Source organism: Leptodactylus fuscus, chromosome 6 (genome assembly GCF_031893055.1).
Source record: "Leptodactylus fuscus isolate aLepFus1 chromosome 6, aLepFus1.hap2, whole genome shotgun sequence".
Classification (NCBI taxonomy): domain Eukaryota; kingdom Metazoa; phylum Chordata; class Amphibia; order Anura; family Leptodactylidae; genus Leptodactylus; species Leptodactylus fuscus.
In genome coordinates this window covers 47,146,761-47,165,488 of record NC_134270.1, presented here as the reverse complement: position 1 = coordinate 47,165,488, position 18,728 = coordinate 47,146,761, and the positions used below count along the sequence as shown (strand labels likewise).

The 18,728-nt window shown below is 45.6% G+C and overlaps 1 protein-coding gene across 1 annotated transcript; it reads right to left on the bottom strand.

Annotated features, from left to right (window-relative positions):
- Positions 1–4,338: 4,338 nt before the first annotated feature.
- LOC142209989 (olfactory receptor 6N2-like) lies at positions 4,339–6,407 on the bottom strand. Its single transcript, XM_075279022.1, has 3 exons — positions 6,401–6,407; positions 6,252–6,305; positions 4,339–5,342 (listed from the first exon to the last, which is right to left on the bottom strand). The coding sequence occupies exons 1-3, from the start codon at positions 6,405–6,407 to the stop codon at positions 4,339–4,341; spliced, it is 1,065 nt and encodes a 354-aa protein (XP_075135123.1).
- Between the last annotated feature and the right edge of the window lie 12,321 nt (positions 6,408–18,728).

Below are 18,728 nucleotides of genomic sequence, written 5' to 3'. Positions count from 1 at the left end.
CACCAGTCTCCATTCAGGTCCGACCTTAGACTCCGCCTCCTCCAGCAGAGCCAGTGCTGATTGGCCGAATTCCGTACTCTGGCCAATCAGCACTGGCTAATGCATTGTATTGGCTTGATGAAGCAGTGCTGAATGTGTGTGCTTAGCACACACATTCAGCTCTACTTCATCGGGCTAATAGAATGCATTGGCCAGCGCTGATTGGCCGAATTCCGTACTCTGGCCAATCAGCACTGGCTAATGCATTGTATTGGCGTGATGAAGCAGTGCTGAATGTGTGTGCTTAGCACACACATTCAGCTCTACTTCATCGGGCTAATAGAATGCATTGGCCAATCAGCGCTGGCCAATGCATTCTATTAGCGTGAACTGAGTTTGCACAGGGGTTCTAGTGCACCCTCGGCTCTGCTACATCAGATTGCTACATCTGATGTAGCAGTGCCGAGTGTGCATCAGATGTGTAGTTGAGCAAAACTGACTCAGCACTGCTAAGTCTGCATTCGCATAGGAATGCATTGGCCAGCCTTCGGCCAATCAGCGCTGGCTCTGCCGGAGGAGGCGGAGTCTAAGGTCGGACCTGAATGGAGACTGGTGTGGAGCGATCTTAGACTCCGCCTCCTCCAGCAGAGCCAGCGCTGATTGGTCGAGTTCCGTACTCTGGCCAATCAGCACTGGCCAATGCATTTCTATGGGGAAAAGTTAGCTTGCGAAAATCGCAAACTGACAGGGATTTCCATGAAATAAAGTGACTTTTATGCCCCCAGACATGCTTCCCCTGCTGTCCCAGTGTCATTCCAGGGTGTTGGTATCATTTCCTGGGGTGTCATAGTGGACTTGGTGACCCTCCAGACACGAATTTGGGTTTCCCCCTTAACGAGTTTATGTTCCCCATAGACTATAATGGGGTTCGAAACCCATTCGAACACTCGAACAGTGAGCGGCTGTTCGAATCGAATTTCGAACCTCGAACATTTTAGTGTTCGCTCATCTCTAGTTGAGGGCTTATTTTAGTAATAGCTAACACCTGCTCGTGATCCCTGTCAAGGGGGTCTCTGAAGGCCAGCCATATTTTTACAATTGGCCAGTCTTCAGAGACCAGGACCGCCGGCCGTAATTTTATGACCGGCGGCCCTTAACTGGTTAAACGAGAATAGACCAGACGTTCTAAGATTTTAGAGATGAAGGGGAGGTTAGAGACGGGTCGATAGTTAGCAGCACAGGACGGGTCCAGGGAGGGCTTTTTCAATAGCGAGATTATGACAGCATGTTTGAAAGAGGATGGGAAAACTCCAGAAGAGAGAGGTTAAATATTTTAGTAAGGTAAGTTGTGACAGCAGGCGAAAGAAATTGGAGAAGGTGTGAGGGGAAGGGGTCACTATTGCAGGTTGTAGGGTGAGATGAAGAAAGTATCTGGGATACTTCCTCTTCTGTAACAGGTTCAAAAGATGAGATTGGACAATCTGAAGTGCTGTTGATGAGGGGATCATTACTATGGTAGGTGAAGAAGAATCATAATTTTTAATTAGATGATCAAAGAGGGTCATGTGGGGCCATCTTATTTCAATAAAATATGTGTTTTACTACCCTTGTACCCAATACTACCAGGAGTATTGACCATCTGGTCATGGTTCATTGAAAATTTTCTGAAATTTGGTTTGTTAAATCAGTTTTGCCAACTCTACTAGGGAACAAGGAATTCTAGGATGTATTAAAACATTTTACAGAAGAATGTAAGCTTGGATCAAGCTGAAGAGACACTGCATGATGCAACCGGGCAAGGACCCAAAGCACCGGAGTAAAGAATGGTTGAAAAAACATTTGTGTTTTAGAATGACCAAATTAGAGTCTGGACCTTAACTCTGTTGAGATACCATAGAATGACCTGGAGAGAGCTGGGTACACAAGGCCCTCTTGAAATTTTAATAAATGGATACACATTTGTAGGAGGGAATGCCAAAAATTTCAGCTATAGGAAATGTTTGGTGGAGATAATTGTTACTGCAGAGGGATCTACAAATGAAATATATAGGCTTTACCTACTTTGTCTCTATACACTGTGAACATGTAGTCAATGTACTTAATAAAAGACATGAACAGTATTTTTCTCTGACCCTATATAGTATCTGCCCTGAGATCTCAACTTTAATTTTTGTATTTTACCACCTTTCCAAACTATACAGCTGAAACCTTACATAGTATATAAGGGTGGATATAGATACAAATCCATCAAATCCAACCTATAAACCTACCAATTTCATCCAGAGGAAGGCAAAAAATACCACAAGACTAATACCAATGATCTCATCAGAAGAAAAATTTCTTCCCAACTCCAAATACGGCTTTTGAACCAAGTTCCTGGATCATTATCCTCTCCCAAAAATTTCTAGCATCCATAAACTATGATTTTCTTACTTTCATTAAAGGCCCTCTTGAGCTCATACAAGTTCTTAGTCATCACCACATCTTGTGGCAGTGAGTTTTATAGTCTTACCACTCTTACTGTAGAGAATCCTCCTCTATCACTAAGGTAAAACCTTTTTTTCCTCTAAACGTAGACGCCGCCCCCTTGTCACGGTTATAGGCCTCGGTATAGAGTGATTATTGGAAAGGTCCCTGTATTGTCCTTTCATATATTTGTACATCCCGATTCCTTTCAGAGTAGGTTATCCAGGTTGGATAAAGCCCAGGTGTACTATGTGGATTCTCGAAGTGTTCCCATTTAAAAGAAGACAATCACAGACCGGAATTGGTTTATACGATACAACTTTACTAAACAATGCTGCACAGATAGTAGTACAAAAAAAACGTATGGTTGTGAGTCACTTTAAGAGACACAATACACTTAGGCTCCATGCACACTACTCAGCGTGCATCCGATGCGGGGATTACTTTGCAGCGAATACACTCGGATAACACTTGTGGTGACATCTGAGTGCATTCTGTGATGTGCTTACCTTCATGGGGGCTTCCAATGCCATCTGTTCCTATGACACTGTGCATGATAGGACTTTCTCTATTTTCATCGGAATGGAATGGCCATTAGACAATCCCTTGGAGGGGCATCAGATGGCACACTCAGTTGTGTGCATGGGGCCTTGAAGAAGTGTTCAGTTTTACATCAGTATGTGATCTGTCTGTATGTGATCTGTAGGGTCTGACTCCTGGACCCCACACGGCCCAGCTGTTCCAGGAGCCTCCAGAAGGGAAAGCTTATACAGTGGTCAGGGTGCGTTTGCAGGCTGCTCCTATTCAAGTAATAGAAGCAACTCTACAATTTCTCGTAACCACTTCTATAGAATTGATGGGTTTATTGCACTATCCCTATTAGTTGAATAGGAGCAGCCTTTAGGAACTCCCTATTAACTACAGCCTGGAGGCTGCCAAAGCAGCTGATCTATACAGGGTCCGGGTGTCAAACCGCACAGATTCCGTACTGGTGACCTATCTTGTGTATAATGATCAGTATGGAAACTCCACTTGGCGCCAGAAAAGCCCTTGAATGCTTATAGCATTCTGATGAGGAAAAAAAAATCATATTCATTTCAGTACATGAAAGAATGCGCTGCAGCTTAAAGTTACTTAAAGGGGTTTTCCAGGAATTTTTTTTTTCTCTTTTTTAAAAAAGGTCTGTTAGCACCATTAAAGTTCCACAAAGTCAACTATTACTGCAGCCGTCCACCAGTCGAGGGCTTTATGGCAGAGTGGCCTGAAGGAAGCCTCTCCTCAGTGCAAAACATATGAAAGCCCGCATAGAGTTTGCCAAAAAACACATGAAGGACTCCCAGACTATGAGGAATAAGATTCTTTGGTTTGATGAGATGAAGATTGAACTTTTTGGCTTTAATTCTAAGCCGTATATGTGGAGAAAACCAGGCACTGCTCACGTACATGCCCAATACAATGCCAACAGTGAAACATGGTGGTGGTGGCATCATGCTACGGGGTGTTTTTCAGTTTCAGGGACAGAACGACTGGTTTCAATTGAAGGAAAGATGAATGTGGCCAAGTACAGAGATATCCTGGAAGAAAGCCTTTTCCAGAATACTCTGGACCTCAGACTGGGCCGAAGGTTCACCTTCCAACAAGACAACGACCCTAAGCACACAGCTAAAATAACAAAGGAGCGGCTTCGGAACAACTCTGTGACCATTCTTGACTGGCCCAGCCAAAGCCCTGACCTAAACCCAATTGGACATCTCTGGAGAGACCTGTAAAAAGGGGTGTGAGTTACCGTACCCACTGTATATCTTGTGATTTGCTGAGTGGTTCTAATCTTTGCACCCAAGACATTTTACATAAGATTCTTTTAGTTTTAATTGTAATTTAGCTTTTTCATTCTCAACAAAATAGACCTCGATGGTATTTTAAACATGAACAATTGAAAACTTTTTTGAAAGATTTTTTAATTTCCTGGTTTCTCAAGCCATATATCACAGGATTAGCTAAAGGTATAAAGACAGCAAAAGTGAGACCAACAACACGATTGTACTCTGGAGAATAGAACTTGGCTACATGTATGTACATGAAACCAACACTGCCAAAAAATAACACAACCACAATAACATGGGTACCACATGTAGAGAAAGCTTTCTGCCGTCCAACTGTAGACTTAATCTTAAGAATATCAAGTAAAACCTTTATATAAGAAAGGAGAATGCACACAAAGTTCAGCATGATCGCCGAGCTGAGAGAAGACTCCACCATCTTAAGTAAACTGGTATCTGAACATGCTAAATCAATGAGAGGTGGAAAGTCACAGAAAAAATTCTCAATTTGATTTCGACCACAGAAAGGAAGACGAGAGATTAAAATTATCTCCATAACTGGAGAATATAATGACCAAACAAGACACATAATGACTAATTTTATAAAGAACTTAGTAGTCATAATGGTGGAATATCGTAATGGCTTGCAGATGGCCAGGTACCGGTCATAGGCCATTATTGTGAGCATGTAACATTCTGCGACTCCCAGTACATGGAGGAAATAAGCTTGTAAGAGGCAACCACTGAAAGATGTATTCTTCTTCTCAGCCAGTAGATTGGCCAACATTTTAGGCATAGTAACAGCGGTATAACATATTTCAATACAGGATAAAGACCCAATGAAGAAGTACATAGGTATCTGGAGACTGGGCTCCAGCAAGATCAAGACGAGTATGAGAACGTTACCAAAAACTATAAATAAGTAGATAAAAAGAAATACCATGAAGAGTAAACCTCGGAAATGTGGTAAGTCTGAAAATCCAAATAAAACAATGTCTTGGATTTTGCTGTCATTGATATACATGCTTAGCAAATTTATTAGAAATTCAGGATGGAATACAATGAATTGATCGCAAACTGATGTTTACATAAATTGTTAAAACGTATATTCTTGAATACATGTGGTTTTTCTATTATAAACATTGTCAGGTATTAGTCTAACAATGCCCTTCATCTAAAATGATCAGATAAGACTGTATTTAGTACATGGTTAAGAGTAAGCAGACATAGCTAAGACCGCTATGAAGACTCCAGTATTATAAGCAGGTAGAGACCCCTGTTAAATGAGTTGCCCCATGAACAGAACTATAATTTAGTAAACAATTAAACATTAAATATTTTACCACATACCACATCATCTTAGTGGTGACAGTATATTGTCTAAATCCCATTGACAATTTATATGACCATGAATGCAGGAACTCAACCATGATTCCCTTACTGTGTCTGGATTATCTTCTCATCCATGTAGAGTCCCTGACTGATAACCTGTCCACAATAAGGAAACCATGGCAGGGTTTCTGACAATTCCAAGATCATAGAGATTTCCTACATTCATGGCTAAGATGGTCAGCGAAAATCCTTAAAATTCTACAAAATTTTTCATTTATATTTGCAAAAAATGTTAAACTTGATGTAATTATGGTCAAGTTTATGACTTTGCATTGTGGCCAATGACCTTCACATTACAGTCAAGTTCCTAATAATTTGGAGATGATGGCTTATCTGATATCTAACTGTATGGACATTAGTAATCTTGAGGTAGATGTCGTGACTCACAATCCGATTTCCAATCACAAAGACATCTAATAGGAAGAGGTCACACCAGTCACACTGCTCCAAACCATTTTTATTAGGGGACCTGGGCAATGAGCATGCAGAGTGGGAAAGGACTCTATTTACAATGTTGGCAGAAAAATGAAAGCCTACACTTTAACATAAGTGGCCAAATCCAAAAATGGCCATTATCCTTTCTCAAAATTTTACATTTCATACTTTCAGACATAACCTTCTTCAGGTATCTATCACACTTAGATGTATCTGTTAAACTTAAAGATAAGACATGACTCAAGAGAACACCTTTTTACTACTGTGGAGTGTGGTGGCCATAGGCTTTACATCTACCCAAATAATACCTGGCATTGTACTTGGTTATCTCAGCCTTCTATGTGGCCACCTGGTCATTTGTGAACCCAGCAGTAAGCATGGAGGAAAGAACATGTTCAGAAGGCCCATTCTATGACATTGGGATCACCAATGTAAGTCTGAGCTGATGTTCATTCTCTACATGTACAAGAAGATTTCTGAAAAATATTCTACCATTTTCTGTCATTGACTTCTATATAAACCTGTGTGTCTTCATGGTTATGTACAGTGTACAGTATGCTTATACAGATGTACCAAAGTTAAACCAGATGCGTTCGCAACACATACACAGTGTTAATTCTTTTCAACTTTTTCTCACTTTGCAGTGGCTTTTGCTGTCTTCTGTAACAAGATTTTATGCCGTAGCAAGTTATCATACAAAATGTCAAGTTGCTGTCCTACATTTATATACCCAGAGAGTCCTGATCTCAACATCATCCAGTCTATTCGGGATTACATGAAGAGACAGAAGGATTGGAGCAAGCCGACATCTACTGAAGATCTGTGCTTAGTTCTCCAAGATGTTTGTAACAACTTCCCTGCTGAGTTCGTCAAAAACTGTCTGCAAGTGTCCTTCTAAGAATTGACGCTGGTTTAAAGGCAAAGGGCGGTCACATCAAATATTGATTCGATTTAGATTTCTCTTTTGTTCATTCCCTTTGCGCATATATATATATATATATATATATATATCTCCCTATATTATAAAAATGAATTTCTGTCTGTCTGTCTGTCTGTCTGTCCGTCTGTCTGTCTGTCTGTCTGTGCTCTAATGCGAACCAAACGACTGGACCGATCTTCACCAAATTTGGCACAAAGATACTTCAGGTATCCGGGAAGGTTTAAGACGAGACTCCAACTCGCTCGGACGTACCGTTGCTGAGATACAGCATTCCAAACACAGTGCCCCCCCCCCCCTTAGCCAATACAAACCTGCAAGTCTTTCACTCATATTCCAACTGCAATACACATGGTCACTCCACATACACAACCCAACACTGATATCCAAACTGAGATACATGCATCAGAGGATTAGATACACAGATCAGCACACAGTATCACACGCCAGAGGATTACATACACGCGTCTGCACACAGTCCCACAAACCAGAGGATTAAATACGCGCTTCTGCACACAGTTCCACATGCCGAAGGATTAGATGCACGCGTCTGCACAAAGTACCACACGCCGGGGGATTGGATACATGCGTCTGCACACAGTACCACATGCCAAAGGATTGGATACACGCATCTGCACACAGTTCCACACACCAGAGCATAAGATATGCACATCTGCACACAGTACCACATGCCGTAGGATTAGATACGTGCATCTACACACAGTTCCACATGCCGTAGGATTAGATACGCGCCTCTTCACACAATACCACACAGGGGAGGATTAGATACATGTGTCTGCATACAGTACCACACTTTGGAGGATTAGATACATGCCTCTGCATACAGTATCACAAGCCAGATAATTACATACACGTCTCAGCACACAGTACCACACAGGGAGGATTAGATACACGCGTCTGCACACAGTACCACATGCCGTAGGATTAGATACGCGCGTCTACACACAGTTCCACATGCCGTAGGATTAGATACGCACCTCTTCACACAATACCACACAGGGGAGGATTAGATACGTGTGTCTGCACACAGTACCACACTTTGGAGGAATAGATACATGCCTCTGCACACAGTACCACAAGCCAGAGAATTACATACACGTCTCAGCACACAGTACCACACGGGGGAGGATTAGCTACGCGCATCTGCACACAGTACCACATGCTGTAGGATTAGATACACGCATCTACACACAGTTCCACATGCCGTAGGATTAGATACGCACCTCTTCACACAGTACCACACAGGGGAGGATTAGATACGTGTGTCTGCATACAGTACCACACTTTGGAGGATTAGATACATGCCTCTGCATACAGTATCACAAGCCAGAGAATTAGATACGTGCATCAGCACACAGTACTACACGCCAAAGGATTAGATATGCGCGTCTACACACAGTTCCACACGCCGTAGGATTAGATATGCGACTCTTCACACAATACCACACAGGGAAGGATTAGATACGTGTGTCTGCATACAGTACCACACTTTGGAGGATTAGATACAAGCCTCTGCACACAGTACCACAAGGCAGAGAATTAGATACGCATCTCAATACACAGTACCACATGCAAGAGGATTAGATACGCGCATCTGCACACAGTACCACATGCCGTAGGATTAGATACGCTCGTCTACACACAGTTCCACTCGCCATAGGATTAGATACACGCCTCATCACACAATACCACACAGGGGAGGATTAGATACGCGCATCTGCACACAGTTCCAAACACCAAAGGATTAGATAAGCGCGTCTGCACACAGTACCACATGCCGTAGGATTAGATACGCAAGTCTGCTTACAGTTCCACATGTCAGACGATTAGATACGCACATCTTCACACAGTTGTACACGCCATAGGATTAGATACACGCGTCTGCATACAGTACCACATGCTGTAGGATTAGATACGTGCATCTGAACACAGTACCACACTTTGGAGGATTAGATACATGCCTCTGCACACAGTACCACATGCCAGATAATTAGATACGCGTCTCAGCACACAGTACCACACGGGGGAGGATTAGATACGTGCATCTGCACACAGTACCTCACGCCAGAGGATTAGATACACCTGTCTGCACACAGTACCACACGCCAGAGGATTAGATACGCGCGTCTGCACATAGTACCACATGCCGTAAGATTAGATATGCACGTCTGCACACAGTTTCACTTACCGGAGGATTAGATACGTGCCTCTTCACAGAATGCCACACGGGGGAGGATTAGATACACACATCTGCACACAGTACCACCCGCCGGAGGATTAGATATGTGCATCTGCACACAGTACCACACCAACAAGGATTAGATACTTGCGTCTAAACACAGTACTACACGGAGAAGGATTAGATACAGCTTTACTCCAGGTATCCATAACAACTGATCACAGGTTTTTCACTGATATCCAAAATGAGATACACATAATCACATGACGCTTATGGACATACACACAAACCACATACAAAATACACCAGTGCAAAATTGGACATTTCTTATGGGGCCACTACACAAACATAAAATGTAATATACCCGTGCGAAGCCGGGTCCTCCCTCTAGTATATATACACTCACCGGCCACTTTATTAGGTACACCATGCTAGTAACGGGTTGGACCCCCTTTTGCCTTCAGAACTGCCTCAATTCTTCGTGGCATAGATTCAACAAGGTGCTGGAAGCATTCCTCAGAGATTTTGGTCCATACTGACATGATGGCATCACACAGTTGCCGCAGATTTGTCGGCTGCACATCCATGATGCGAATCTCCCGTTCCACCACATCCCAAAGATGCTCTATTGGATTGAGATCTGGTGACTGTGGAGGCCATTGGAGTACAGTGAACTCATTGTCATGTTCAAGAAACCAGTCTGAGATGATTCCAGCTTTATGACATGGCGCATTATCCTGCTGAAAGTAGCCATCAGATGTTGGGTACATTGTGGTCATAAAGGGATGGACATGGTCAGCAACAATACTCAGGTAGGCTTTGGCGTTGCAACGATGCTCAATTGGTACCAAGGGGCCCAAAGAGTGCCAAGAAAATATTCCCCACACCATGACACCACCACCACCAGCCTGAACCGTTGATACAAGGCAGGATGGATCCATGCTTTCATGTTGTTGACGCCAAATTCTGACCCTACCATCCGAATGTCGCAGCAGAAATCGAGACTCATCAGACCAGGCAACGTTTTTCCAATCTACAATTGTCCAATTTTCGATGAGCTTGTGCAAATTGTAGCCTCAGTTTCCTGTTCTTAGCTGAAAGGAGTGGCACCCGGTGTGGTCTTCTGCTGCTGTAGCCCATCTGCCTCAAAGTTCGACGTACTGTGCGTTCAGAGATGCTCTTCTGGCTACCTTGGTTGTAACGGGTGGCTATTTGAGTCACTGTTGCCTTTCTATCAGCTCGAACCAGTCTGGCCATTCTCCTCTGACCTCTGGCATCAACAACGCATTTCCGCCCACAGAACTGCCGCTCACTGGATGTTTTTTTCTTTTTCGGACCATTCTCTGTAAACCCTAGAGATGGTTGTGCGTGAAAATCCCAGTAGATCAGCAGTTTCTGAAATACTCAGACCAGCCCTTCTGGCACCAACAACCATGCCACGTTCAAAGGCACTCAAATCACCTTTCTTCCCCATACTGATGCTCGGTTTGAACTGCAGGAGATTGTCTTGACCATGTCTACATGCCTAAATGCACTGAGTTGCCGCCATGTGATTGGCTGATTAGAAATTAAGTGTTAACGAGCAGTTGGACAGGTGTACCTAATAAAGTGGCCGGTGAGTGTATATATATATATATATATATATATATATATATATATATATCGTTTCATTCGTTGATCTTTACATCTTACCTCAATAATCAATGACTCTAGACATTTTTGTTATTTACTTACACAGTGTATGTATATATATATATACTGTATATCAAGTGTCTCAGGCTCTGGGGAATTGACTAAGTGGTGAGGGTATAAATCTTCAAGGCCTAAGAAATAACATGGGAAATGCTGTGTGATAATTGGTGTACCTTAATGAATTTGTGCCTGTTTATTTTCCTAACTATGTTATTGTATAAAATACAATATTCATGTGGTATGGTCTGCAGCAAAACATCTCATAACCACTATGAGAACCATATTAAAGTGACTCCATCCTTTATCACAATATTGTCTTTAGGTCCAGTATTCTATGCTGAACAATTTTGCAATGTTTGAGATCATCACTCTGAATTTCTAATCGAAAACTGTAAATAGACGTAATTCACCAAATTCTGGTTGCCTGCCCTCACCACTAGAAAGGTTTAGGAGCTTATAGTTGTTCTGTTTTTTAGTTTAAAGGATTTTACCGGGCTGCAAATATTGGTATCCTATCCTAAGGATAATTCATCAATATCTGATTAGTGGGGGATCTGACACCCGGTACCCCACTGATCAGCAGATATTCAGAGAATGAAGCAAGAAGCAGACAGCTCCTTTCACTGTGTAGTGGTCAGATCAGATATTGCAAATCAGCTTCTTTTTATTTGAATGAGTAAAAAATAAAAATGTTACGTCTCTCAGAAGATTGTGATGCAAAAATCAATGTATTTCTTTCTCCAAATGGGTTTTTATTCTGTAAAATTAGTAATGCATAAAAAATATTATAAATTAGGTATCACTATAATTGTACCGACCCATAGAATAAAGCAGTGGCATAACTAGGAATGACGGGGCCCATGGCAAACTTTTGACATGCCCCCCCCCCCCCCACCAATGCCGAAGACCTCGACCAACTCCCTCCCACACATTCCTGCACGCTCTATAATGCCCCATAGTGGCCCCTGCACACAGTATTATACCCAATAGTGGCCCCTGCACACAGTATTATGGGGGGGGGGGGGGGAGAGGGAATCCAGATTCCTATATTGGGGACTAAATAACTTGTGTTTTCTCTCTCCTTAGCATGTCCTCCTCCTCCTCCGTGCTCCCTTCCCGGGAAAAGACTACTTCCAAGAGGAAGCATTTATCTTGCAGTAAATGAAGGATCCCGTTACCCGACGGGTATGAGTATCGGTATTGCCGTGGATGCAGAGGCCCCCCATCAGAGGATACCCCCCTGCATGATGTGGTCGGCTGGGTAAAAGACTTCGTTCATCAGTCTATGAGAGAAGTAAAAGATACCATTTCCTACCTGGCAAAAAGGCCCCGAGTGGAGCCCAGTGAGCTCTCTCTCCCCCCCTTGGAAGATCTCCACATTGGGGATGTTGACGACTCGGAAGAGGAATCTGAGGAAGCTGAAAAATCTATATTTCCACTGGAGAAGATGCCCAGGCTGCTTAAGCCCATCAGGTCGAGGGACCGTGAGAGTGGCGAAGGATCTAGCTGAAGATCCAGGTCCTTCAGGGCAAATTCGGACTTAGTCCGCAAAATGGAGGCTGAGTGGAGACGTCCGGAGAAAGCGTCCACTAAACGCTTTAGATCCTTGTTCCCCGTTTCCGAATCCCAGCAGGGAACCTGGGGGTTCCCCCCAAAGGTGGATATGGCCGTGGCAAAACTATCCAGGCGCACGGTAGTACCTACGGAGGACGGATCAAATTTGCAGGATCCTATGGATTGCCGCGTCGAGGGCTCGCTGAGGCGGATATATGCAGCCTCCTCCACCCAGGCCTCTGTGGGCTTCTCCGCCAGCAAGGTGGTGTCAGGCCTTCGGGCTGAGCTGTCGTCCCTGGCTAGGGACAACGATACTGGAGTCCACCGAGATGACCTTCTATCAGCAATGTCGGATATTAATTTAACGGTAGACCACTTGTCTGAGGCTACCTTTTACCAGACAAAGCTGGCTTCTAGGGCAATGGCACTTTCCACCGCGGCCAGACGCCCTTTATGGCTGAAGCCATGGAGAGCCAATAATGCCTCCAAGTTTAGTCTGTGTGCCCTCCCCTTCGAGCCAGGGAGGCTGTTCGGCAAGGAGTTGGATCGAATAATGGAGGGTCTCATGGATTCTAAAGGGAAGAATCTCCCTCAGCCCTCCAGCAGCGGAAGACCTTCCTTTCGGGGCCGCAGTTTCCCCAGAAGAGGTTCTAGAGGCCAGAGATGCCCTGGCCCTCAGTCCAGAGGGAGAGGTCGTGGTGCCTCCCGTGACCAGCAGAAGCGCTCATCTTTCTGACTATCCGACCTCCCCTCCCCGCGTCCCCGCAGCAGTAGGCGGCCGACTTTCCCACCATTCGGCTGCTTGGATTCACCATATTCAAGGCCCCTGGGTCGTGCAGCTGATCCAGGAAGGGTACAGGATAAATTTCATCGCTCATCCTGCAGAGAAATTTGTAACAACTCGCCCTTTTCAGGGCACCAAACAACTTCATCTAGAAAGGTCCGTCCAGGAGTACGTGGACAAAGCCGCATTGGAACCGGTTCCTCGTACAGAACACGGCCAAGGCGTCTACTCTCCGGTCTTCTTAGTTCCCAAGTCATCAGGCGGATAGTGGATGATCATCGATCTCAGATACCTGAATCAATTCATCCACAAGGTACGGTTCTGCATGGAAACCATCAGATCGGTGCTTCCCTTTCTGCAGCCCGGAGATCACTTCATCACCTTGGACCTAAGGGACGCATACCTCCACCTACCCATTTTTCCGGCTCACAGGAAATTTCTAAGAATTGCTGTACACCTAAACGGAAATCTGTCCCATTTCCAGTTTACGGCTCTCCCATTCGGCATATCCTCGGCCCCCCACACCTTCACAAAGGTACTGGCTCCGGTCGCAGCCGCCCTGCGCCTCCAAGGGATCTTCATTGTCCCGTATCTAGACGACTGGCTCCTAAAAGCCCGGTCAAAGGAGGTCCTCACCACACAGCTGCAGACCACAGTGGCTTTACTAAACGAGCTGGGCTGGCTAGTAAACTGGCAGAAGTCAGTAGTGGTTCCATCAACCCTGATCCAATTCCTGGGATTTATCTTGGACTTTTTCAGTATGATGATCTCCCTGCCCTCTCCTTGCAAGGAGAAGATTGGTTACTATCAGGATGGCCATGAAAGTCCTAGGTCTTATGTCCGCCACCATCGAGGCAGTTCCTTGGGCCCTGTGGCACATGCACCCATTACAAAGCGAGATCTTGAGAGTCTGGAACCGCAGTCCTTCAGGACTACAGAAGCCTATCCAGTTATCCATCAGTACCCGTCGATCACTGGCTTGGTGGTCTCATCTCCAAGACAGGAAGTCCATGGTCCAGACCTCCTGGATCATGTTGACTACAGATGCCTCCCTCACAGGATGGGGAGCACATGTAGGGGAGACCCTGGTACAAGGTACATGGAATCGTCTGGAGAAAACGCACTCATCCAATTGGCGCGAGCTTACGGCAGTTCACCGTGCACTTCTGGCATTTGCACCCCACCTGCAGGGACAAGCTGTGAAGATAAGGACGGACAACCTAACAGCAGTCCATTACATCAACAAGCAAGGGGGAACCAGATCCCCCTCTCTCCTGCAGGTGACCACCTGATATTTTCCTGGGCAGAGGAGAATCTGTCCCAGTTGTTGGCAGTTCACATCCGAGGTCACTTGAACATCTTTGCGGATCAGCTCAGCAGAGGCCTAGTGACATCAGGTGAATGGTCCCTGGATCCGGACATCTTTCACCATCTCATCGAGATGTGGCGTCTCCCCGAGGTGGATCTGATGGCCACCCAATACAACGCCAAAGTAGAAAGGTTTTGCTCCCTGTACTGGGAAGACATCCCTTTGGCAGTGGATGCCCTGTCAATACCTTGTAGGTAGACTGGTATACGTCTTTCCTCCCATTCCGATGATTCCGAAGGTATTGGCAAAACTCAGGCAGGACCAGATTTCGGCAATAGTGATCATGCCGTCCTGGCCAAAAAGGACATGGTTTACCCACCTCATTCTGATGAGTCGAGAGAACTACTGGAGGCTTCCATCAGTTAACAACCTGGTAACTAAACAAACAGCTCTGCCAGGACCTGGACAGGTTCAACCTCACTGCCTGGAGGTTAACCGCGCCGTATGTGGAGATAGAGGATTGTCCCAGGGAGCGCTAAGGACGTTAGCCCATTCAAGAGCGGAGTCAACTAACCGGAGCTACAAGAGGATCGCCCGGATATTCCGAAATTGGTATGCGGATAACCAGCGCAACTCTGATAGAAATTCAATTGTGGAATTCCTACAAGACGGTCTGGAGAGGGGGCTATCACCAGCCACCCTGAATGTTCAAGTTTCAGCTCTATCCGCTCTCCTGGAGACTCGGTTTTCACAAGATCCTCTAATCAAGCAATTCCTAAGAGGGGCCGCCAGGCTCCGCCCCCAGGTACAACCTCCAGTCCCTAGGTGGGACCTGGCTGCGGTTCTACAGGGGCTTTGCTCCCCCCCTCGAACCCTTATCTGAAGTAGATTGGAAGTACCTGTCATACAAGGTTACCTTTCTGTTGGCAATAACCTCCGCCAAAAGGGTTGGAGAACTATAGGCCCTAGCGGCCTCGGAGCCCTTTATAACCTTTTTCCCGGACAGGGTACAGCTGAGGTTTGTCCCGGGATTCTTGCCAAAGGTACCTACACTTCAGAATATCAACCAGGTAATTTCCTTACTGGCCTTTTTTCCCTCCCCCACTTCCGAGTGGGAAGAGAAGATGCACAAGCTGGACTTGGTCAGAGCACTGCGGATCTACCTGGACCGCACAGCCTCCTTCCAAAGATCAGGAAATCTGCTGATCAATGTGTTTGGCCACAACAGAGGTGTCAAAGCATCGAAAGTAACAAGAAAAAATATATATACCGAGCAACCCAGATGATTCCCAAACATACACTTAAATATATTTGAAAAGATCGTGTACCAAACACAAGGGAGATTTACAGCAGCAGTAATAACATCCAAATACCCCTTAGGGAACGATAAATGAAGAAGAAAGACCGATGGATGCGAGGATAAACTGCGCTACTCTCTTGAGATAAAATACGTTCTTTATTCCGCTTTTCTTAAAAACACGACGCTACATACAGCGTTTATGATATCCTGTATTCATTATGATATTTGTTTGTTTTTATTAAGGTACATTGTGTGTTTCTGTAACACTTGAGAAAGGGGAATCCCCCGAAACGCTGTATGTAGCGTCGTGTTTTTAAGAAAAGCGGAATAAAGAACGTATTTTATCTCAAGAGAGTAGCGCAGTTTATCCTCGCATCCATCGGTCTTTCTTCTTCAAAGCATCGAAAGTAACCCTGTCAAGATGGATCAGGGAGGTCATCATCTGTGCCCTGCGTGCTCAAGACCTTCCGGTACCTGAGTTTGTCCGTGCCCACGCCTCCAGAGCAGTGGCGACGTCCTGGGCAGATAGGCGTCCCCTTTCTTTTGAACAGATATGTGCCACTGCTTCCTGGAGTTCACAGCTGACCTTTGCCAGGCACTACAGGCTGGACTGGCGTGTGGCGGATTCCACAGCATTTGGACCATCTGTCTTGGCATCAGCCTGCCAGGATCACCCACCCTAGGGTATTAGCGATACTTGCTAAATCCCCAGTTGTTCTGCTGGTTGGGCGTAGGGGGAATGGAAGATTATGAATGATAATCTGTTTTCCCTTGGCCCACACAGCAGCACAAGGCTCCCTCCCAATCCTTGTTATTGTATATTTTGTATTTTTGTATACTTTGTTACTAACACAGGGGGGAGGAGGTCTTGTATAGGGGGTTATTATAGGGCTCTTATAGGGGGTTAAAGCTGTTAGTTAATTAAAAGTTCAACCTGTCCTAACAGCTCACAGGGGCAGAAATACTCCAGTTGTGCTGCTGTTTGGGCTAAGGGAAAACAGATTATCATTCATAATCTTCCATTCTCTGCTACTATTTAACCCCACGTTGTTTTAATAAAAGTGCGTCAGTATTTCCTCCTTGGTTGAGAAAGGAACTAATACCGACACTGTGTGTCTGTGTCATTTCCTTACTGCTGGCACTCAGCCAGCAGGATTATTGGTCAATCCTATTAATATTATAAAGGTGAAAGTTTATGAGTTTGTGTGTTTGGATGTTTGTTCCTCATTCACAGCCAAACTGAATGGATTTTGGGGAAATTTCACACACACACACACACACACACATATATATATATATTTGCCAGGAAAAGGTAGTAGGAAAAGGTAGTAGGCTACTTAAAATGTGGGTCACTCACCCCAAATCGCCACCGTGACCCTCCAAAGACCCCTCCGGGCTCAGCTGTAGAAGCTGGCATTCTGCCAGCGCTGGTCTGTCCACGCATCTCCTATTGGTGCATGGCAGGCTGTGGGCGGGCTATAGAGCCAGGGCTGCGGCACCATAGGTTGGGGGCTGAATATGGGCGTGCTGATTGAGCAGGGACACAGTGAAGAAGATGGCGGCAGCCCACATCGTCCCGGAGTCGCAGCTATACTAGGCCACCAGCACACATCGCGGACGGAGGAGGCTGCTGCACCCGACACTCCACATGCAGGTCAGTGCAGCGGGGGGAGGGGCTGTCCCTGGGAGGGGGTGTCCCCAGGGATCAACCACGTTCCCTAGCTTTATGTCCCCCTCCTACATCGGCCCCAGTGTAGTAGCACTCACCTTGGCCACTCTCCCCCGCCGCTCTCTCTGCTCGCTGCTGCCTGTGTGTGTCCTATATGCAGCAGAGGTCGGCCCGGCGTCATCGGCCGGGGCCTCGCTAGGACACACACAGGCAGCAGCCACAAACTATATGTACTGCGTGAATGGAGAAAGCAGCAGCAAGGGAGCGTGGCCAAGGTAAATGCTAATACACTGGGGCCGATGTAGGAGGGGGACATGAAGCTGGCGGCAGAGATGGGGGGACATGAAGCTGGGGCAGAGTTGGAGGGGATATGAAGCTGGGGGCAGAGATGGAGGGGACATGAGGCTGGGGGCAGAAACTGGAGGCAGAGATGGAGGGACAAGAAACTAGGGCCACAGATGGGGGGACATGAACCTGGGGGCAGAAACTGGAGGCAGAGATGGAGGGACAAGAAAGTGGGGGCAGAGATGGGGGGGACAAGAAACTAGGGGCAGCAATGGGGGGGACACGACCAAGTAAGACCCATGAAATTCCGTCAGTGTGAGGCAGATTTAGCATCCTTAACAGTGTGCCAGGATGGACTCTTAGTTATCTATGCTGCTAGGAGTCCCTGCTTCCTACGTGAATACCATCCAGAGATCCAGAAGCCCATCTGGAAAGGACCTCTGTCTGTATCCCTCTCGAAAAAAAAAAAAAAGGGGGGGGGTAAAACCCCAAAACGCTTTGACAGTGTTGTGTGTGTATTTGTCAATTACAATAAAGCAATATTTTACTGAATACTTTGGGAATAAGCGCAGTGCCTCTGCAGTGGTCCAGATCCTGTCAAATCTTCGTCCCTTGTGGATGTTAAGGGCCCCATCAGCTATATATTACTCCACTCCACTCCACACATAGCAGAATCGCTTCCCAGCAAAACACGTCTATCTTAGGGTCCATTCACTCGGAGGAAAATAGCGCTTTATTTGGCGCTGAATTTTCAGCACTGAAAAAAAGCCTCCCATTGACTTCAATGGGTTCCACTAGCTTTTTCTTTTTCCCATTAGCAGAATTCTCCACTAGCGGAGGGGGGGGGGGAGGGGGAAGCTAGCAGAAAATCAATAGGGAGCCTTTTTTTCTCCCAGCGCTGAAAAT

Bases quoted from the DNA above. Each gene is read 5' to 3' on its own strand.
- LOC142209989 (XM_075279022.1), bottom strand. The intron at 5,343-6,251 runs GTAAAATTTTGA...TGTAAACATCAG, and splicing joins TATGTCTGAAAGTATGAAAT to TTTGCGATCAATTCATTGTA.